This window comes from Macadamia integrifolia, chromosome 2, assembly GCF_013358625.1.
Source record: "Macadamia integrifolia cultivar HAES 741 chromosome 2, SCU_Mint_v3, whole genome shotgun sequence".
Lineage (NCBI taxonomy): Eukaryota > Viridiplantae > Streptophyta > Magnoliopsida > Proteales > Proteaceae > Macadamia > Macadamia integrifolia.
In genome coordinates, this window is record NC_056558.1 from 20,884,312 (window position 1) to 20,908,034 (window position 23,723).

At 37.4% G+C, this 23,723-nt stretch overlaps 2 protein-coding genes across 3 annotated transcripts; both read left to right on the forward strand.

The window, feature by feature from the left end:
• The first annotated feature begins 2,308 nt into the window (after positions 1-2,308).
• Positions 2,309-8,568, forward strand: LOC122091492 (membralin-like protein At1g60995). The gene is made up of 6 exons (XM_042661476.1): positions 2,309-2,456; positions 4,075-4,160; positions 4,344-4,450; positions 4,574-4,665; positions 4,766-4,842; positions 7,610-8,568. The coding sequence occupies exons 1-6, from the start codon at positions 2,318-2,320 to the stop codon at positions 8,087-8,089; spliced, it is 981 nt and encodes a 326-aa protein (XP_042517410.1). The 5' UTR covers positions 2,309-2,317; the 3' UTR covers positions 8,090-8,568.
• A 3,025-nt stretch (positions 8,569-11,593) lies between these two features.
• Positions 11,594-15,645, forward strand: LOC122058702. Of its 2 annotated transcripts, XM_042621365.1 has the most exons (3): positions 11,594-11,877; positions 13,217-13,386; positions 14,002-15,645. In XM_042621365.1, coding segments are annotated over exons 2-3 (1,146 nt in total). In that variant the 5' UTR covers positions 11,594-11,877; positions 13,217-13,385; the 3' UTR covers positions 15,147-15,645. The 2 variants fall into 2 exon arrangements, with proteins under 2 accessions (XP_042477299.1, XP_042477307.1); XM_042621373.1 differs by lacking the exon at positions 13,217-13,386.
• Positions 15,646-23,723: the final 8,078 nt, after the last annotated feature.

Consider the following 23,723-nt stretch of genomic DNA (forward strand, 5'->3'; position numbering starts at 1 on the left):
TAAAAGAGATTAAGAGAAAGAAGAAGAAAAACAGCAGGTAAAATTAAGAAGAAGAATAAAGAAGATGAAAAAAAAAAATGCATCAAACGTACCTGCCTTTGTCTAAGGAGGCTTCACCCTTGGTCACCGGCCGCCGGGAACGGAGTTGTAGAAGAAGGGGGTTTGTGGGGTTAGTTTCCTGTTCTGGACACTTCTGGCTGGGACTAGTTTGAAAAACCAAATGTCGCCTCGTGGAGAAGAGGGTATGAAGGTTCGCCGCCGCCGGAGCAAAGATCCAAAGGAGGAAGGCTCCCGTCAGCTGGTTCTTCCCTCTTCAGTTCAGTGAACCCATGCGATTTTAGGACTGATTTGTGAATCCTTTTTTTTTTTTTTTTTAGTTTTAGTATTAATAGTCTTGATCCCATGCATCTCAAGTGTATTCTTCCTCCAAATGACATTTGGAATTTGTGTAAATTAGTTTTAAAAAACAGTAACTTAAAAAAAATTACATAAGGCGACCACCTGGACATAAGTCGTCATAAGGTGCATAAGGCGTCGCCTTATAGCGCCTTACTAGTTAAGGCGGTCGCATTATGTATTGAATGTAAAGCGGACCACTGCCTTAGACTCCTAGAACTGCCTCAGCGCCTAGGCGCCACCTTACCAGCACCTTGGTGACACCTTGATAACTATGACAATAATCACTTTGTAGAACCTCCCTCTCATCAATTTTCACAACCTCATTATCCGTCCTCGTGTAAGTAAAATTACATCATATATTCCGTCTTCATTCTACTTTTTTAAAACCTTCTTATTATAAGGTTGATTTCCATAACTCTAACTTGGCATTAATGTCTGCTTTTGTCTTAATCACCAAAATAATATCATCAGCAAAAAGCATAAACCCCAGAATGTCATCTTGGATGTCTCTGGTTAATTCATCCATGATAAGTGCAAAAAAAAATAGGGGCTTAAAGCTGATCCTTGATGTAATCCAGTTATAATTCAAAATTCAATACTTTGACACCCCCAAGTTCTCGCACTAGTCACCACACCATCATAGACACTGATCAGATGTCTATGATTTTACTGTCAATTGGCAAATGGATTTTCTTCATTCTTAATACATATTTGAGTTGCTTTAATTAAATCTTATGTTTTCTAGTACTAAATTATGTATAGAATAGATTATATAAAAAAAAGGATATTGTAGGTTACACCATATAGTGCAACCTAGGGTCCGAAGCTAAACTACCATCTTTTTGTGTGTTTTAATCATGTTTAAATAACCTTTCCTGAAGTTTTAGGGAAGAATTCAACTTTTTGATTATTGAAATACATATTTCTATTTTTTGGCCAAAATGTGCAATAGTTGACAGAAATTTTGCCATTTTATGAAATATTTGGTTTGAAACAGACTCAGAATTTAATTGAACATAGTTGTGTTGTTGGTAGAGGTGACTCCATCTATTCCATGCATATGTACTGGAATGCATAGTTGTCAAAGCATTGCCCAGGCACCTTCAAGGTTTCTAGGTGATGCCTCGCTTTACTGGATGTAGCTAAGGCAACCGCTTTGGCTACCTGGGCATTACATAGGTGGCTGCGCAGGCGCCTTATGCTATATTTTTTTTGGTAATGTTTTGTTATATAATATAGATTCTTTTCCTAGCCTATTTATTTAGCACCATACAAGATTATAATGCTTGCTATATTGTTGTATTTGGTTATACCTTTATAGTTTAATGCTAATTCTCTGCCATAATCAATTCTGAGCCTTTCTGACATATCAAACATCATTGAACTGAATTACTGAAATATCTTCTGTGTTCAATTTATATTTAACTGCTGGTTTTTACTGCTAGTTTGTTGTGAACAATCGGTCAGGCTTACAATTGATGATAATTAATGACTAATTGTTGGTTTCTTTAATTGACTAGTAATTTAGTTATGTCGTTTATGATGTGTATACTAGATATATGGGATAGGGGGGGGGGGGACAGTAGGGCGCCTAGGCATCCCTCCACTGCCTTGGTGCCTTGACAATTATGCTGGAATGTGCTCTTCTAGAAGCCACTTTTAGAAATAAAATGGAATTAATTTTTTTCAAAGACATTTTAGGAAACTTTGCAGTCACTTATTGAGCAGTTTAGTAATTCTTGAGTAAGAATATGCTTAAACATTTGTCTCAGTGATGAACTGTTAATCATGTTTGATTTCAGTGGCCTTGGATAATGGTTTTATGGTTCCCTTACGTACAGATAATGCAAATTATTTCCTTCTGTGGAAATTTCTCTCATTTATGGGTAAAGGTGCTTAGATTGGAGTTAGTCTGAATATGCTATCCTTTCTCCTTGCAGATTACTTTGTGAAAAAATGTGGCGTGCTTATGATGGCCCTGTTTGTTTTCTTCACAACAACCATGTCGGTTTCCTTTACTCTTAGGGAGACACAGACACGCATGCTTAAATTCACAGGTAATATTTTTCTTTCTCGAAGAAAATTTACACAACACAAGTAAGGTGGGTAATATAACACAAAATGGCAACCCAAGCATGGCCCAAAAATTAATGGGTCATTTGGGTCTGCCCAATCACGACTTTGAAAATTCATCCAAACCTGAGCAGGACATGTTTAAGGTATGAATCAGGTTCAGATCAACACAAAGTGACATGAGATCAGATAAAATGAAAAGGCAAAGTCAAAATATCCTAATAGAATGGTTACATGGGTTATTTTTATGTTAGCAGCTTAAATGCAAAAAAGAACCATTTCCATGTGTGACCATTTTGAACTGAAATCAACTTAAACCCAAAACCACCAAACCTGTACACAGTTTTAATTGTCCATAAGGGTTCACAATATGTCAGGCCAGGATATAGTCAGGCCCTCCTACCAAAGGTTATGACCATACGCCCAGCCCCGGCTCAGTCCAGCCTAGCCCAGCTTGACCTTGAGGCCTCAGGCTCAAGCCTGGGCTGCCCATAATATTACAGGCTGGGCTTCTATCGTTCTCACATGAAATAAAAGGTATATTCATTTCTGTAAAGTTTTTGTATCACTATGAAGTTTGGCTCAATTTGATGTGCTAGAATATTCTATATGATGTTTAGGGATATATACATTTGTGTGTGTGTGTGTGTGAACCCACAACCACTAAGTCACAATGAATGAAAGCTCTAAAGGTGTATTTAGAAATGGACACCTTCTTTTCATTGCCCCTCTTCTTATTCCCAAAAGTTCTTTAAGTTTAAGGATTTAAAAAAAAAAATAATTTAAAGTGACATCATTATGCACATTCTTCAAGTATACATGTGAAATGACAATGTAGACCCTCATTTGAAAAAATTGCATGTTATACAAAATGGGAAAAAAAAGGTAAGGTTACAAGTTATTTGACAACTTGAGGGGTCTATATATATATATATACATACACTTTGTGCACACACTTCCTTCTCTCAAAGATTGTCGAGTTGGAAAAATCTCACTTTTTTCCTCAATGTTTACTGCTAATCTTCCAAACTTACCTTTGGCTTTGATAGATCTGCTATAAGTGTGTCTGTCTCTTGTTACTCTGTCCCTCTTTTAATGCATTAAACATGCTAACGGATTATGGGCAAGCAACATTGTAATGGACAAACAAATTGGGACATAGAAAAATTCTAAAACTGAGTCTGGAATGGAAGAAGTAGATATGTATACATCTAATATATATGCATAAATACCTATAGTGTATAAAATTACATATTGAATCTCAGGCCTGGCAGGACCTGGGCCTGGGCCGAGGCCGGGCATTATATGTGAACACCAAACCTGGCCCTAATTCCAGTGGGACTTCACTGGGCTTGGTCCATGCCAGGTTTGCATTGAAAATCTTAGGCCCAGGTCCTGGCCAATCCGGAGTCTGGCCACAATCCGGAGTCTGGCCACTGTTGCCAACCTTAAATGTGCACTTTATATATACAGCAGGTGCCTTGTCCTTACAAGAAAAGTGAGAGCAGGACAATTATTCTACATCCTCTTAAGTAGATTTGTTTTAGTGGCTACAAGTTGGTAATCCACATGTTGGTACTTCCTTTTGGCAAATTTTTGCAGTGCAGCTTCAACACCATGCTCGGCATCAGCTTCCAACTTTTCAGTTGATCTTTGTGCATGTCATTGAGTCACTAGTCTTTGTACCGGTAAGTATATCTCTTATCTGTTGATCCTCCTCTTTTGCACAGTACAGGGCATAGAATATGCTCTAAAAAATATTTTTCTAGTGATATATTATTTTTGTATTCTTTTTGATAATTTTCCTACATTTGTCAATGTTCCATATAAGCTTGTTAAATTTTGGCTTATATTATGCATTATATCTGCAGATAATGATCGGCATACTGTTTTTCCTGTTCGAGTTTTATGATGATCAGCTGCTTGCCTTCATGGTCTTAATTATTGTATGGCTCTGTGAACTGTTCACTTTGATCAGGTTCTTTCTCTCGCTTTCTTCTCTCCCCCCCCCCCCTCCCCTTTCCCTGTGTTTGTTTTTGTGTTTATGAAATCCTCAGATTAATGCTGATCTTGTATGGAAGTTGTTTTCACTGAAATGCAGTGTCCGGACACCAATATCAATGAAGTTCTTCCCTCGCTTCTTCTTGCTCTATTTTCTGGTGTTCCACATCTATTTCTTTTCGTATGCTTATGGTACTCCCTTTTATCATAAATTCGTGTTCTAATTGAAGTCATTATCTATGTTTTATGGAAAATCATGTACAGTCTCTCTGCCATCATTTTCCTTTTCCAGGTTTTTCCTATTTAGCTTTCTCTGCAACAGCAGCATTCATGCAACACCTCATCCTATACTTCTGGAACCGCTTTGAGGTAACAATGTTGTAATAATGATGACCATAAGTCTTTTCACAAAGCAAATTTTAAGAGCATCAAGGATATTTCTTCCAAATTTTCACACTTGACAATTTCACTGGAAAATATTATGTGATTCGAACTGTTTACACTTTATTTATATCAAATAAGAAAACTGCACTGGAAAATATTATGTGATTCCAACTGTTTACACATTATTTCTATCAAATATGAAAAATTAACCTGCATATGCTTACCATGATTGGACTATTTTTAGTACTCTGCATTTTAGTGTGTACATTTGGTCTCTGTTTAATAATATAAGGGTCATTGAATCTTTGCTCCTAATTGTTGGACCTTCAACTTGCCTCTGGCCCTATCTTCAGATTTGGGGGATAGATCACAGATCAAAAACCCAGAATTGGGATCCAGATCGATCCAGGAAAATTCCATCCAGATCAGCGAAGAATCAGTCCCGATAACCCTAGTTTCTGTACAGCCACGGCCGATACGGATTTGTCAGAATTGGGATTGGCCTTCACATATTCTTATTTGATCCCCATTTTTAACACACTGGGATAAATAGACAAAGACAATCCACTGATCCTCCATTTTGTTTGAGTTGTAATAGGTCTTGTTATAATGGTTGGTGGGTTGCAAGGTTGGGGGTGCCTAGATGACAAGGCGCCTGCCTAGGCGCAGTATATGTAATATGGCAATGATAAGCTGACATAATTAAGCTTATATGCAACATAGAAGCCATATCAATGCCTTTCTCTCTCTTACTCCCTTCTATTTTCATTTTCTCATCTTTTCATCCCCCCCCCTTTTATTTTTTATTTTTTTTAAACGGATCCACGTAGCTGGCCCCATTAAGTTCATAAGTTGGGATAATGCTGAATTTGTTGTTTGTTGTTGTTGTTATTGTTGTTATGACCTAATATAAGAAAACATATAATAAGCAAAGTATAAGAATGTAGCATATAATATAAGCATATTAGAAGGAAAAAAAAAAAAAAAAGGAAAATTTACCGCGCCACCCCCTGGAGAATGCCACAATTATAAGACCACCCCCTCTGTTTCACCAAATTATACTCAGACCCCCTACTGTCAGTCACTGTTAAGTGTCGAGTTAAAATGACTGTTGTACCCTTACCATTAAAAAACTCATGTTTTAACCATTACACCTTTCTTTTTCTTTTTCTTTTTTTTATTATTATTATTTTTAATCCAAACCAAACTTAGGTATTCTGCAGATAAAAACACAAATTTTTTAATCCAAACCCCTCTTTCTCTGTCTCAACAGTCTCGTCTTCTGAAAGTCGGAGATAGTGTGCATCTAAAACTGCACTGCTCCATTGCTTCTCGCCAGATCTCCACTTCACTGTTTTCCTGGCAATCGGTTGTCTCTCTGTCATGTACGTCGGTCCAACTCTGATCCAACAACGGCATCAATCTGAATCCAACAAAACCCCTGTATATCTTGGTCTGAATCGACCAAAATCAGCATCAGTCTCTATGATTGCAATTCCAATCATTTGATTTCCCTCACCCCTGGCTCCGTTTGTTTCGTAGATAACTAGAGATGAATAGAAATTGCTTGACCAGAAGAAAGAGAATAAAGATGCCAAGGAAATCATTAAACAAACTTTATTGTCATGAATTGGAGAGAAAAAAGATTCAAAGCTGCTATGGATTTCAACATGCAGAAATAAAGGAATCAAGTTAGGAGAAATTACCTTAAGAAGAGTGAGTGACTTTCGGAAACAAACCTCAAACGGATCGTCCTCTGCAGTCCCTTGCAAATCCTCCTAATTCCTTCCAATCCTCTCTCCAAGAAAACCCCTATGGATCAGCATAGGGTTGCTTCTTCTCTACGAGAATTTCTCTGTCGAAATCCTCACTCTCACTCTCTTTTTTCCAGTAAGGAAATCCCTTCGGCATATTCTTCTCCTAAAACCTCACCGATCTCAGATTTAGAGATTCCGAAATCCTTTCTCGGTCTTCCCACCTTTCCTTTCAATTTTCTCTCTGAAATTGCTCTTTGTCCCTCCCAATTGTGTCGAAACTCATTCAGATAACGCTAAAACACTGCCCTAAAACAGAGAGAGGAGGATACACCCGACAAATGATCACTATATTACGATTGGCAAAGGGATTGTTCAACCAATTATCAATAATGAAGAAATGAAACGCAACAGTCGTTACGATCAATCCGAGATGGAAGAGAAACAGAGAAGGATAAAAAAAATCCGGTCGCCAATGTCAGCGATGCCGCTGCCGTTGTGATATCCGGCAATCGTTCAGGAGAAAGGTACAGCAACTATCCATTTGGGGTGGGACTTATTACATGGGCATTTTAGGTACTTCACATTTAGTAAGGGCATTTTAGTATTTAAAATAAAATATAGTTGTTGACATCAGCAAATAAGGTATAGTCCTTAACAGTGACTGACTGTAGGGGGTCTGAGTATAATTTGGTGAAACAGAGGGGGTGGTCTTATAATTGTGGCATTCTCCAAGGGGTGGCGTGGTAAATTTCCCAAAAAAAAAAGTTGTGTTGAAAAACTGATATAACATAAGGCATGTTGTGACAATGCCACAATGTGATGGTCAGGCATCCAAGGTAGTCACCTTCTCGCATCAAGCAAGACATGATGTCACCTTGGATCCAAGAAGGCGCCTGAATGCCTAGGTGGTGCCTAGCCGATGACTACTATGGTGGTTGTGTCTAGTATTATGTTTATTACTCAATTCTGAGTTTATTGGCTCTGATTCATCGCAGGTACCAGCTCTACAAAGATTTTTGCAGAATCGCCGATCTCAGCTTCAGCAGCCTCCAGATTTCCATATCACCTCTTCTACGATCCTAGCCTCAACATTGCATATCACAAGATTAAACACAAGGAACACAGGTGCAGTTCATGGGGATCCTAGTTCATTACCTGCACATAGACCTGGGCTGGATGAAGCTAGGCTGCCAAATGATGCAACTGAACCAACTGATATTAACGACCTAGATAGTGTTGGCAGTCCCTTACAATTTCCTGAACAACCAGATCCTCAACAAGCAGAAGCAAACACCAACCCCGGCTCACTTAATTCGTTCAGTTCAATGCTGCTGTGGATCTTAGGTGGGGCATCTTCTGAAGGCCTAAATTCCTTTTTTTCCATGTTCAGAGATGTGAGAGACCAGGGCCAGGTTTTTGCAGAATCTCCACGGCAGGAAAACCGAACAGGCCAGAGTAGATGGAGGAGATCATAGGAGTTGAGGTTGTTCCAGGGGTGGTGATTGTCTAGCCTGGTTCCTTGTGCCTGGTAACATTTGGGCTCAGTTGGTACATTAAGCAGTCTCCTGAAGGAATATTGCCCCAGAAGTGTTCAAACGGGCTGTGTATAGCTGATGTTGACGAAAATTGCTTGGTTTGCAGTGATGTATCATTACACCCGAAAAAAAAGAAGGAAAAAAGGGGGTAAGAAATGCAGAAGTAAATAAGGAGTGGAAGTGATGTTTTTATTCTCTTTCTTCTTGTTCTTCTCTCTCTCTCTCACGTGAAGTGAAATACCATTAGTAGTTGTGTAATTGGTGTGTTAGCCGTTTTATGTTATTTCTTTTTCTTGGTTATTTATTTATTTTTGTACCCATCATGACCCATGGGAGTGAATTTTCCTCCAGAAGCTCAGTTTGTTTTGATGTAAAATGCTCAGAAGAAAAAGAACATAAAGAATTTAGTTATAGTCTCATGCACGGGACTTGCTATTTTATCTTGAAAATATGAAAAATATATTATCCACATTGAAGAAGAGTTTCTCACATTGTCAATGTGGAGAAGAATCTACATATATTATCCATATGGGATACATATTTTACGAAAGAAAGAAAATAATAAAAAAATATGAGGTGGTGTTGTTGAGAAAATCTTCCCTTCAGCCAGATTTGAACACACATATGCCAACCCTTAAACCTACCGCAAGCTTTGCTCTATTCAAGAAAGTTCCTTTACCATATGGATACTTTCTTTGTTTTTGGGTGGGTGGGTTTGTTTGGTTGTCTCTCTCTCCCTATGAAAATGACCTTCATGTCCCTTGAATCTTGGCCCCATCATTAGTTGAGCCACTAATTCTAGGATGGTTAACCGCATGTCCAACTTTCTACCTTTTTTTTTTTTCATTCTTTCATAGTTTTCTTTATGTTACCTATCTATCTGCCCAATGAGACCTAATCTACAGCTAAAATAGGTTAGTTGACAATTATATGAGTGCCCAATTAGTGATCCAAGTGCTGGGATACGTGGGTATGGAAAAAGTTTGAGGGAGAAGGAAGATGACGCTTATATGAGAGTCAAATTTTTTCTCTTGCTTAACCCGACCTATGATCAAGTTCCGATAGGCACTTCCTATAGTAAGTCCACTATGCATTTACAGTGTGGACTTCCACCTCCAGAAATCTTCATTTATAAGGCTTGTTGGAACCTCTCATAAAGCTGCTGCTTGTATGTCGATGGTACTTGCCTTCCAGTCTTCGGAGTAGAAAACACTGTTTTTATTGCCATAAACACACCCAAATGGTTACCCATGCATTATCTACTTTAGTGAGAAGACGGTGTTATTTTGCTGGGAAGCTTCATTAGAAGTGATATTAATCATATGTGATGCCTTTGGAAATGCCACTCAAATGCATCAATCAAATTATTTTGTTGGCTTTTTTTTTCGTGTTTTGAGATGAATTTTCTTACAACTGGAACTCAAACCTGATCAAACTCCTCTGGAACTAAAATTTCCTTTAAAAGTTCAGTTTTGGGTTGATTCAATACCAGATCAAAACCAATTCAACCTGATCCAAATGGGACCAAACCGATCGATTAACACTCTTACAATCATACATGTTTAGTCGCAGCCTATTGTATAAAGGTGCAACTAGATCTAGATCTGGTTTTGGTTTAGATCTAGTTGCCTTGGTAGTGTGGCACATACACCAGTGTGGGGTGAATGAAAATGCATACATGACATCAACATGGATGTAACCTTTTTAGTATATCATGAGAACAGGGTGATAATTTGGCGTGTTCCTGTGTTTGGGCGCAGGTTTGTATCGCCTTCCCTTTTTATGTGAGATTAATGACAACTATGGTTAGGAATCCTTTCTTAAGGGTACGATATTAATTTTGAAAACAAACATACCAATACTTCCCCTTCTGTGCTATATGTCCATGGAAAAACTTTTGCTTCATTGCAAGTGAAGGAAAGCAACGATCAACAAAGTTGGCCCTCTTACTGTATAAAATCTTTCATACACTTAGGGTTCCGAGGGAGATTAAGTTAGAATCTCTTCACCATGGGTGAAGGGAAACTAGGTCCTACGTCCACTGAAATTAAGCAATAGTAGAAGTTAATTTATTTATTCTGGGTGAAAGCAACAATAGACATATTTTTCCTTAACGGGTCCTTAGGAAATATTTACACAAAAGAAAATATATGTTCACTGAATTTGAGCACCAAGAAAGATCACATGGTAGCCATAGCCATAATGCCTGAAAGCCTTTTTCCAGAATACTTGTGCTTAGGCCCATCTTTATTGTAACTTGTAACCATAGTTTTAGTGCAAAGTATCGGAAAGGGTATTGACTTGTTCGAATTTCGATATAGTATTTATATCTGTCCATTTTAATTTTTTTCTCTAAAAAAATACCGAAATTCTATTGTATTTTACCTATTTTACCCTCTGTTTATACCGTATCATCTATCCAATACCTATCCTAAAACTCTGGTTGTAAGTACCTTAATAGTGATATTGAATATTTTAATAGGAAAATATAATTATAATTAGGGTTAGTAAAACAGGTATAACCTTGCGTTTTTTTCCCTTTAATATAATATACTTTTACAAGAAGGGTGAATTCTATCATTTCATGTGTCTAACTAAAAAATATGCAAACTTGACAAGGACATAATGACTAATCATTTTCAAATTATTTGAAAACCCTTATTTACCTCATATTAAATAAATTTTAGGAAGAAGACCAAGAACAATTAGGGTTTGAAAAATCAGATCGGATCGATCAATTCAGGTCGAGACCAATTTCATCTTAGCCAAATCATGCTTATCCTATACGGAGACTAGGTTATAAAGTTATTTTATTCGATTTCCATCAATTCGGATTGAAATTGGCCAAAACTAATCTCAAAATCCTAGGAACAATTGAAAGAAGATTATAAATTCTGACAAGTTGCATTTTTTTGGGGAGAGGGTGGTGAGGGAGAGTTAAAAAAAAAGAAAATGAAAAAGGAAAAAGTGTGAATTCAAAATCATAGTACAATCAAAATATGTTTTGCTATAATTTGATGATGAAAAAAAAAATCACATGAATGCAATATATATATATATACTCTATTATATGGTATTCATATAAATTCCTAGTATGATAAAAATTCAAAATAAAAAATAAAAGTACAACAAAATTAAAAAATTATATGGCCTAGTTTCAGTGTGTGTGTTTTGTTTTCCTTTTTGCCGGGATTTATAATTAAATTTCCATAATTTAATAAGAAAATTCAAGAGATGGAGATACCACGTGAACAATTAAAAATAGAGAAATCGAAGAGGGGGTATTATCGGAAATAGACGATTAGAAGGGAAAGCGGGAACCGACACACTTGAACAATTCAAAAACAGGAAACCGAAGAGGGGTATTATCGTAAATAGACTAGAAGGGAAAGAGGGAAAGGAAAGAAATAAAACGTGGGGGCATAAGACCATTGCCCAGATCCTGAATTCCCCGCTCCCGCTCTCGTTTCCACCGACTTTCTTCAGTCTGAGATAAGATCGTTGCAGATTTCAAGTTCCAAGATACCTCCTCTTCTCTGCTCCCGCTCGTATCCCAAATTCCAATTCTCTCTCTCAGCTGAAAGCTCTCTTTCTGTGTGTTTCTTGACGGGCGATCTCATTCGCTTGGTGTGCAATTTCTTGGCCGGGCGACCTCAATTGAGCGGGCGATTTCAATCTCTCAGCAAGATTGTTCTTTCTGAAGCATTCGACCCATATCAGCTTCGCAGGTATGTCTCTCTCTCTCTCTCTCTCTCTCTCTCTCTCTGTGTTTGTGTATGTGTGTGACCAATTCTTGAAACCCGCCTATGTTCCATGCGATTGAGGAAATTCGGATTACTTTTCTGAAAAGATTCATTGGAAGTGATGATCATATGTCATCTCTATGGAGATGCTACTCAAGTGCATCGATCAGATTATTCGGCGCTTCTTTTTTTTTTTTATTGATAGATATCAGATTAATTCTGTTGACTATTATTTTTTCCTTTAAGATATATTACTTTTCCAAATGGAACTCAAATAACCTAATTTTCCGCCCTATCTTTTGATTTTCCTTTCCAATCACAGGATTTATGTTCTGTCCATGTAATATTTTCTTATTAATAGCAACACTTCTTTTGTTTTTCGTTTGTTTGTTTGTTTGTTTTTTTCATTTTATTTCATAAATTCTGGTGTTCAAAATGGGAAATCGGTTGAATAAGACCCTGCTCAGCTGTTAGTTCCTAATTTCAAACTAACAAGCCTTACTTCCTATGTGTTTGGCCAGAACAATTTATGTAAAACAATGATTCATGGGTTCAGGCCATGATTTACATAAGGGCAACTAAATGCCTTCACTGATTACTTTTTTGGGGGCCGGGGGCTTTGGAAAATTTTCCTCTGTGAGATTGAAAACTCACAGGGTTTTAAACGATCATACCAAAGAAGCAAATTTTCTTCAAAGAGATTGAAAATTCAGATTGACGGACGAGAAAAATGTCAGTATTACAGTTTACATGGTTTTAAATGATCATACCAAAAAATAGCAATAACAACAACAATAACAATAGTAATAATAATCAAGATTTTTATTTAATAAAATAAAATACTGAAAGTCAGCAAGGAATTTTTAAATCTTGGCACCACAAGTAAGCATTACTCATGCTGCTGCTTCTTGATATAGCATGGAATTTTAGATGGAATGCAATTCCAGAATGTTTGAAGAGCAATACTAGATTCTCAATGATCTTAGGGATTATTGGTTGTTGGTGCTAATGTCAAAGGTTTAATTTTGGTTGAGTTTCAGCTATAGTTGTTTTGGACAAATATTTGAGACTTTTATCTGGATGTAGTCTGCACTTGGCTTTGCTATGCTTTCTTGTTTATGTCTATGGCTATTAGTTCTGATGTGGCCCTATGGACACAAATCTGGTTTTTGTTTTTTCAACTCCTTATAAATTCCAAACCCAATTCCCCCCTCCCCAAAAAAACAATCTGGTCCCAGAGGATCCATTTCTCCATCATATGCGGATTCGTATTAAAAAATAAGTGAATGAATTCCCCTGCCCCCTCCCCCTTCTCCTTTTGTAGGTAAAACATGGGCAGGATAACAGAACATATTAGCTAGTTCACAAACACGAAACAACCATGAAAAAATTCACCTTTTCATTTGAATGAAGTTCGCATTGAAATAAATGTCAAGGGAGCAGTACCGGCAGCTTACATATAGAAGATCAAATCAGCATTAAGAAATTTGTGAAGTATGATCAACCTCTTCTCTTTTCTTTTCTTTTCTTTTTTTTTTTTTTTTTTTTTTTTTTTTTTGGGGGGGGGTGTGGGGGGTGGGGAGCTGTTTAGCAAGCATACTCATCTTAAATATGAAAATAATAAAAAATTATGTTCAGAGTCATTTCCTTACATTCCTTCTCAAAAGAATCTCACCCTTTTGATGGGAAAAGTTCTCTTCAGTTTTTACAATGTAACATTGAGAATCCAAATGGTTTAATTCTGATGCAACATCCTCAATGATGGGTTTGCATCATCCAGTAGGGCCAGAACTTCCTTGCAGCTCTCAACTGTTGTATCTGCTTTATGTTCTGCAACATCATAATTTCATTTCCCTGTCCAACAGTATGTCCTACGCCAACATAAAGCTCATACAAGAGATTTTATGGTGGGGATGGAAGTTAATTGGTTATTATGTTGTCTATCTACTGTCTCTGTATCTTAATATAATACAAAACTCAATGTAGATGTATATGGACATTTTGTGCATGGAACTCTTGAAGTGTATTTCGTTGAATTTATTATTTTTATCTTATTTCAGTTGACTGACTTTGTTTTCCTCTTTTACATATGGGAATTCTGAAATGCAGTGGCTGCTATTGCAATGGGTAAGAGGAAAATTCCGATTGAAAAGATTGATGACAAGAAAAAGGTGAATGTGACCTTTTCAAAGAGGCGTAAGGGTCTTTTTGGCAAAGCTTTGAACACCAGTGGCCTTTGCAATGCCAAGATTGCCATGGTTGTTTTCTCCCCTGCAGGAAACCCTTACACTTTCGTCACCCCGACCTCCTCTGTTGATGATGTTATTGATCAATACCTCAATAACATACCCTTCAAAGAAATCACGGAGGTTGAATGGGAAGGAAAAAAGGACAGGGAACAGTTGAATCAATGTTCTTGTGAGGGAAAGAAGGTGGGTTTCTGGTGGGATTTGGTTGATGTTGATAAATACAGATCTTTGGAGGAGTTGCAGATTTTGAGAAGCTCTTTGGAGAGTCTGAGGGAAAGTGTATGCCAGAAGTTGGATAATGCTCATGCTGAACAGTTGCTAGGAGTTGAGGATGTGAACAGGGATGTTGCAGCCTCTGATTTTGGCTTGTCATCTTGTCCTTTGTATTCTACTGATGAGAGCAAGGATGATGCAGCCTCTGATTTTGTTACTGACCTATCATCTTGTCTTTTGTCTTCTGCTGATGAGGATGTTGGTACTGTTTTTGCCACTGTTGATGATGAAAGCTGTGTTGACTGGATAGTTTCAGATGACAGTGAGGGTCTCTTTGATCATATTTTTTATGATAATAGTGATAGTGCCACAATTTCTGACTTCATCAGTGATAAAGCTACTTATCCTATGTCTGGTGCTGATGAAGATGATTGGATAGCTGCAGATGACAGTGAAGCTTTCTTTGATCATCTTTTTGATGATAATAGTGCTGGTGCCACAAATTCTGCCTTCATCAGTGGTAAAACTGCTTATCCTATGTCTGATGCTGATGAAGATGATTGTATAGTTGCAGATGACAGTGCAGATTTCTTTGATCATCTTTTTGATGATAATAGTGCTGGTGCCATAACTTTTGACTTCATCGGTGATAAAGCTACTTATCCTATGTCTGGTGTTGATGGAGATGCTATCAAGGGTCTTTCCACCAATGATGATAAAAGCTACGGCAATGAGACAGTTCAAGACAACAGTTCATATTTCTTTGAGAAGATTTTGTCCTTTTGGTCCTAGCTTTTGCAATTATTAGACCCAACTTTATTATCTGGTTTAAGATTCTTCTTTTGGAAGGGGCTTTTGATTATTTGGTTACTAGTTTGTTTTTTCTTGAATGGTTGCATTTCCAGCCATGCTCTGCCATTCTGCCACCCAATTGGGTATTTGTATCTAGACTAGTTTTGATACCTCTCTTTACAAGCTTCTACCTTGTTTCAAGTTGCAATGTGGTCTTGTCTATAGTACCCCACAAAATAGATTGATGAGGGAGAGAAAGGAAATGTGTTTCACAGGGAAATGTTTTAAGTGTATGCCTTGGGTGTTCCTGGCTTGGGAATTAGCAATACCATTTATTCTCTAAATTTTTTTCTCTCCTCTTATCTACCCTTGTAGAAGTTTTGTTTTCATTTTTCTGTGATTGGAGAGAAAAGAAAGAGATATTGATGTACAAAGATATGTAAATTCACGGCTTTTAGCCATTGTTTAGTGCTTAATGAGAAATTTAATGTTTCTTTTAGCTTTTTATTAATGTTCTCATTTTTATTATAAATGATTGGAGTAGAATGTGATGAATGTGAACCCAATTGAAATAAAGATATAAGAACTAGAGGTAACTTGAGATTCAGATCGACCACGGCCCTAAGTAAAACCATTTAAGCCCATTGCCACCTCTAATTACAATCCCTTGGTCCAGCTCTGACATGACCAGGCTGTGTGGTTGAATTCATAAGATCACACATCACTAGGAAGTTCTATGGCTCTGGTAATAAAAATTGAGATGCGTAAATCACATTTAGGTCACTGTTTCCTATCCACGCTAGTGGTTTACTCATCTCATTGTCTAACTATGGATTCTGATAGGGTGATACCAAGGGATCTAGGAAGAATAGGGACACTTAAATTTTATCTCTTTATTTCTAAGCCTTCTTCATCCTGGTTTTTTTGGAATGGTTTTACGTATAAATGCTTACAGTGGTGTATTTGCGCTGGGTATGGTAAATAAATGTCACAGATTGCTCATCAGGGATCCTTCACACAGGGATTGAACTATATGAATTCTCAAGTAATGTTTTCACCTCTGTTTCTATCTCAGCATTTAGATCAAAAGTTGCTTCAAATGACTGAGTGAGCAAGTTTCCTATTTCTTACATATTTCATATGGTAAACAAATCCCCCTTTACCTGGAACTGACAAGTATTATAGAAGGTTAAAGTGCATAAACAGAAAAGTTCAACAGAACTTCCTCCAAGCCTTTTCCCAGATGCATTGCCCTTAAATGTTTACATCATTTATCATAAAGAATGGGTGAGAATTGGGTGGACTTAGACCCTAAAAAAATCATCAGTCCATAATATTTCCAAACCCAGTGTACCAACGACAAAATTTTAAGATGCTCAATTAGAAATTAGTAGAACTATCAGAATGTCTACATTGTTTTTCCCCATCTAGCAGCAGTTTCCCCAGCCCAGATTTGACAGCTATGTGGCTTCCTTTCTTGGTACTTCAGGCTGCTGCTGTAGAGGGTTCCAAGAATGGAAACAAGAAGGGAAACTTGGAGTGCTGTACAGCTGGATCGATAGTGCTAAATATGGAAACTTCTAGAGGATCCAGCTGGGGCTGATAGGCCGCATAGAGACTGATTCGATGGGTTCCAAAACACAATCTAAAACAAAACAACCATCAACAGGGGTCAGATTTTATAATACCATCAACAGGGGTCAGCTTTCTCCCCCTCTCCATTAATGGACTAATCAGGGACTGGGACAAAGAGCTTCAGAAGCACTTAATTACAGACAACATTCGGGTATAGTCATTGCAATCGAAAATCAAAAAAGCACTTTCTGGCAAGATTGAAGACCTATCACAGGGTCCCAAATTCCTTTGACTTCAGGCATAAGAGTTAAGACACTTAAATACACTGTTAAAGTCGAATGGGAGGTAGGAATATGATTGTGATAGTGGACACAGGAAGTGATCTGACATGGATCCAGTGTGAGCCTTGTTTTTCATGTTACAACCAACAAGATCCACTCTTTAAGCCAATGGCCTCCCCATCATACCAACCAGTTCTCTGCAACTCTTCCACTTGCCAGTCCCTACAATTTGCCATTGGAAATGCAGGAACATGTGGGGCTAGCCAACCAACCTGCAACTACTTTGTGAGCTATGGAGATGGATCGTATACTCGTGGTGAATTAGGTCGTGAACAGCTTAATCTTGGTACCACCACCATTCCAAAATTTCTCTTTGGTTGTGGCAGGAACAACAAAGGTCTCTTCAGGGGAGCTACCGGCCTAATGGGCTTAGGTTGCAGTGAGCTTTCATTAGTTTCTCAAACAAATAGCCAATTTGGAGGTGTTTTCTCCTACTATTTACTTTCAATAGAAGGTGATTTCAAATCCATGACTGAATTTCCGCTTCTTCTGGTCCATCCATTGGTTAATTTTTATTTCTTTTCTTTTCTTTTTTAATAAAAGGTCTGATCCCTTTCTCCTCTTTTTAGAGAGAGAGAGAGAGAGAGAGAGAGAGAGAGAGAGAGAGAGAGAGAGTACCTTTCTCTCATCCAACCTTCCAAAGTTTCAACTTAGGGGAAGTATCTTGTGAGGATGGTTGCATCTCAAGCAATTCACTAGGAAAGGGACCCAGTATCCAATTTTTTTAATCTTTTACTAAAAGATTCTTCACTAAAGACTGAAAAACCGTGAAAATGCAAATGATGATCAAGAAAGGGGGCATGCCTAATGAGACAACTTATACTATCCTAGTGGAAGGGATTGGCCATGAAGAAGAAATGAAGTTGGCAGTAGTGGTTTTGAGAGAGTTGTATAATAGATATGTTCTAAGTCTAAATACTATGGACAGGCTTGTGATGCAATATGATCTGGAATTGTCAACTCTTTAACTTAGATCGGTGTTACAAAGAGAAAAGCTCTTCCTTTAGCTCAGATAGCCACAGAACACAACTTAAAATAAATTTCATTCATCCTTATGTTAGTGTTATAACAGGTCCACAAGATGCACCAGCTGATTCTTGCTCTTTCTGTCTCTCAAAGCATCTGGTATCTTAAATATAAGCTTGAGAACTAAGAGCATATTTATTAGACTCAGATTCTGGTTCAGATCTAATATTTGATTCACAGTCTGGTAACTCCTGATTGGTTCATTTGTATCTGGATTCTGACTGATCTTTCGGAGAAGATCCTTGAATTCATCCTTATGAATGCAGTCTAGTACATTACAAGCATAAAACAAATAGATACAGAAGAAAGGTACAAACAAAATAAGCTTCAAAGTGCTAAAAAAAGGCTGTCCAACTCTACTACATGCAAATCTAGCATAAAGTCATAAAACATAAGATAAAACAAGATATAATCCTTGAGGGTAGACCATGAGGGCATGATAGCAGTAAGGTAGACCACTTAAAAAAAAAAAAAAAAAAAAAAAAAACACAACTCTTGGAAAACCAGCAGAAGGACATGACAGTAGTAAGGTAGAACACATTCGTTCACTTTCAAAGTCTTGGTGGATTCAAACCACCATAACCTAGGCATTAACCCAGGTGCTCTACCATTTTGAGCTAAAGACTTCTTACCTACAAAAAAGATTGTTAGTACATTATAGTAATAAGGAAATAATCATAATAATAACCCCACATATGGTTGGCAATGATGGAACCAACTTCATTAATGAAATAGTAGTTCTATTTACAAGGATATTACATAGAAGACATAGCACAAAAGAATTAACACCCAAATACACAGGAAGATGGTTAAACTATAACAATGGTTGAGCAATGACTGATCCACTACTACTTGGTTCCGCACATTTGGACTATAGGGTGGTTGATGAATAGCCAAGATGACCCGTGTGTTCCTATTAACACTTTCATTTGAATGACTTGCTCCTGTGTCTATAGTGTCTGTGCAGTCCCTCAACGCTGGGTCCAACAAAATGAAAGAGCCCGGATGTTTTTCACCTAACGGACATCTGTAAAATCGTCGTCCAGGATTCTTCAACGTTCGAGAAGTCTGGATGACCATCACCCCTTCACCATAGCTACACATTTGTTGTTGTGCATCCATTTCTCTGTAAAATGCAATACCCCTAAAAGAAGCTTACATAAAAAAGGGCTCCAACAGTGACAAAAAAAATATAATTGATATGGATATTTGATGGACAATATACTCTACAGAGTATGTAATACTTATATTAACATGATATAAGAGAAGATGCCAAAAGGAAACTATTAAAAAAAAAAAATTCAAGGCAAAAAGCAAACATCAATGTATGGTTTATAGAATATCCTTTATATGTCATATGTCATTGATAAGTGCCTAAGAACAACCCTTTCCCCTAATATTTCAGCATTCGAAACCACAAAGCAACTTGGTGCAGAGTAAAATGTAAATAATTAAAAAAAAATTCAATTTCAGAGATAGCAAGTTGAGCGAGGAACAGAGGCAGAGAGACAGCAAGCCAATAAAAATATTGAAATTGAAATTTTATTGAACAGAAAACCTAATATTTCAGCATTAAAAACCATAGAGCAACTTATTTCAGAGTACAATGTAAATACTTCAAAAAAATTTCAATTTCAGAGATAGCGAGTCGAGCAAGGAACAGAGAGACAGCAAGAAAATAAAAATATTGAAATTGAAATTTTATTGAACAAAAAACCTAATATTTTAGCATTCAAAACCACATAGCAACTTGTTTCAGAGTACAATGTAAATACTTCAAAAAAATTTCAATTTCAGAGATAGCAAGTCGAGTGAGGAACAGAGAGACAGAAAGCAAATAAAAATTATGAAATTGAAATTTTATTGAACAGAATTGTACTCAAGTCAGCCAAGGAAAATAACCCGAAATCTGCATTCCCGTCTTCACACATTCATGGTTTTCTTACCGTCACATTCGGCTAACCGTAATGTGACTGTAAGAAAATAACCAGAGAGGAGAGTTTTACCTTCGTGCATAGAGAATGAAAAATAAAATTTCTCCCTGGGAAAGTAGCGAGGATTCTGCAAGGGAAAAACAAAAGGTAAGCTGCAAAAAAAAAAAAAAAGAGAGAGAGAAGGCTTTGCAGAGACATTAACATTAACATGAAAGAGAGGGCTATTCATTCTTCATTAAGTATTTCATACCTTTGCAAAGAGCACTTCGTAACACAAGGAGAGAGCGAGTCAAGTGAGAGAGAGAGAGAGGAGTCAAGCGATGAAGAGCCGACAGAGAGGAAGAGTCGACAGAGGGGAGAGAGTTGAGAGCGAGAGGGAGAGAGTCGAGAGAGGGAGGGAGAGTCGACAGAGATGGTTAGGGCAGAACCAAATCGTAACAAGAGAGGGAGAGTCACGAGAGAGAAAGAGAGAGAGTCGAAAGAGGAGAGAGAGGGAAAAACTTTCACCTTTTATTTCGAACCGTATGAACCAAACCGGTTTGTTCTGATATGGTTTGGTTCAAATTGGTTCTTCACTGATTTAAGGTTTTATCAATTGCATAAAATCTGCACGACTCATTCGGTATTTGACACGCGTCACTCTCTGAAGGGGGTATTTCACAGAATTGTACCAGATTAGAATTGCAGACGATTCTTATCCCACGCTAACACGACCGGGCATTGCATTATATGTCAACTAGGTGTGCCAATTCATGCACTCCCTTATAAATGACCATTGCTGGGCTAATGTCATATGGATCCTCCGATATTCGAAGGATACCCTATAGTTTGGATTATTTTTCCGCTTCTCCAGTCTCTACAACTCAGTGCTTACATTGACACTAATTGGGCCAGCTGCCCTAATGATCGATGCTCTATTAGTGGTTATTGCATCTACCTTGAGCCTAATCTCATTTCTTAAAGCTCCAAGAAACAACACATGGTAGAAAGTTCCTGCACCGAGTCTGAGTTCAAAGGTGTTTCAACACTGCTGCCGAGCTTCTATGGCTTTGTCAACTCTTGCTCGATCTCAGTATCTCCACTACTACACCCTTGCTCTATTGCGATAATATCAGTGCCACCTTCCTCGTTGCAACCCACAATTTCATACCCGCACCAATTACATCCTGATAGATTACTATTTTGTGAAGGAGCTAGTTGCGTTGAGTAGGTTGTGCATTTACTTCCTTCCCATTTAGGATCAGATTGCAAACATCATGATCAAGGGTCTTCTTGCACCACATTTCAACACCTTACGGAACAAGTTCATTGTCTATGACCGGCCACTTTGCTTGTGGGGGTGTATCAAAGCCATTACCGACTCTACCTCTGCAGCTCAACCTCTAATAAATTCTATCCCTATCTCGTGCGCCTAATGTGTTTGTAACAATATAACATTTTTAGAATCCTCACTTATCTATACATCTTGCAAACAGTCCAAGTCTATCCAAGCACATTGGAATTATATCAAAGATATTAATCCCAAGGGGGTTGTTGAGTTGGTAGGGGACCTTCGCCTCAAGAAGCGTGTAGTTTTGAATTCGACTCATCTTGCATCTTTATGGCCACTTACACGGGATGTTTAGTGCTTTTCATTAATTTCGGTGAAAATTGAATGATTCTCCTTCAATTCCGGTATGACCTAATCTATACAATTGTGGGATTCCATCTTCCTTGCTATTGCAGGCTTCGAGTTTAATAAAAAAGTTTCCGACAGAATGGCCACGCAGGAGGGGAGGTCTTTCGGGGTCAATCAGAGGAATTCCACAGCCGCGAGCCATGCCGCCAGCAGCCAGAAGCCACGGCAACGTCTGGATTGGGCTCGGGTTTGCAAGGGGTTGTTAGAGATGATCCCTTATGATAATTAAGAAAAAATAATAAATTATAACAGAAAAAGTTAACGCCTATATATGGATATATTAAAGTGAATGTTCGTTTTTCGTGTATGCATGATTGCATGTTCATCATTATTATTTATCATATGTCGGTTATTTATATGATTTTTTTTCTTCCCTATTTTAATTTGATATTTAAGTTTAAAATTATTAAAGGATTTTTCTGTTAGATTTTGATAAGTCATTAAGACAATTAATTTTATTATCTTGGGTTTGATTTGGCGCTTCTCAAGTTGCTATGATCTACCCATGAGATCTTCACCAAAAGAGGAAAAAAAAAACCCTATGAGATCTTTTATTTAGTTATTTATTTATTTTTTGGGTAGGGACACATGAGATCTGCTATGGTGTATATATGAACTTTCTTATAATAGATTTTGCTATGGTATAATATATCAGCTTTGTTATGGTTTACACGAGTTTTCCTAGGGGTGTCAAAAGTTGGCCCGCACCGATAGGTCCAACCAGAATCGATTGTATGAAGCCCGAGACTGGCCTAATGGACTACTAAATTTGTGGGCTCAAACATCGGCCAATTAATAATCAAGCGTCATTGTGCATTAGTGGTGAATATTGTGGCCTATCAATAACCAATTATTTAAAGCTCAGTTAACTTGTTTAAGCTCATTTAGTCGATTATGGTTTGTTTATGGTCCGTTTATAGCATGATTGATCAATTTTAAAGGCCAATTGCATAATGTCCAATTATGGATTGGTAATTGATTGATTGAATAGAAACGTGTCTATGTCCATATCCTAAGCCTACAAAGTCCGATTACCTAAACAAATGGAAACGATGCATGACCTTAAATTGATGAGATATGTGGCCAAATCAGGCAGGAGGAAAACCAATCAGTTGAGACCCCTCTAAGTTTTGCCATGGTGTACACAAGTTTTGTTATGATGTGTATCATGGGTTATGATTCCATGTATAAACACGTAAAAAATCTTAAAATTGTATTAATAAAGTTTTGATGGTCAAGGTTATGGGTTTAGCCTTATTATCATGACCTTATTCATTAAATGTGACTCATATGAAGCCATTAATCTGTGTGGCCCAAAATAAAATAGTCCAACCCAGCCCAGTAACCAGAATAGGTCTGACCAGGCAAAATGGAGACCTGACTCTACAACCCATGAATGATGCGCCAGCTAATCCTAGTTAACCCAATCGACTGAGTTGACTCAGTAAATTTCATAAATGGTCTGTTTGGCTCATTATTAAGGGGTTGTTTGGTTGCTAGTTTAATAACCTGTTGATTTCCTATTTTGTTACTGATTTAAAATCAGTTTGAGGACGAATGGTTTAGAACCATATTTTCTATGGAAGAACTATATTTTGTAACCCCATGAGAGTTTAAGAGGACGAGATTCTGTACTCTCACGACGGTTAGGGGGTTGGTTTTCTGTACTATCATGGTTATGATGTAAGTGTTCGCATAATTTCTCTTAAATGTCATTGGAGCTTTGAATTTCAAACGTCACAAGAAGAGTTTTTATATGGATCAATTGCCTTTCGGTTTGTGACTACACAAAATTATGAGACACTACATATGTCACCATGATTCTTTTAAGTATTTATCATGCTTTGAAATGTCATGAAGCCTTGTAAATTATTATTATTATTTTTAAACAGAGTTCATTCAACTAAAATAGAATAAAAACATAAGGTTTGGATACAAACTAGCCAAAACCCCGAGAAAAGAAAGACATGTGGGGCATAAGGTTTCAAACACAGAGCATGGTTCAAAAAACCAAGGAATGTCA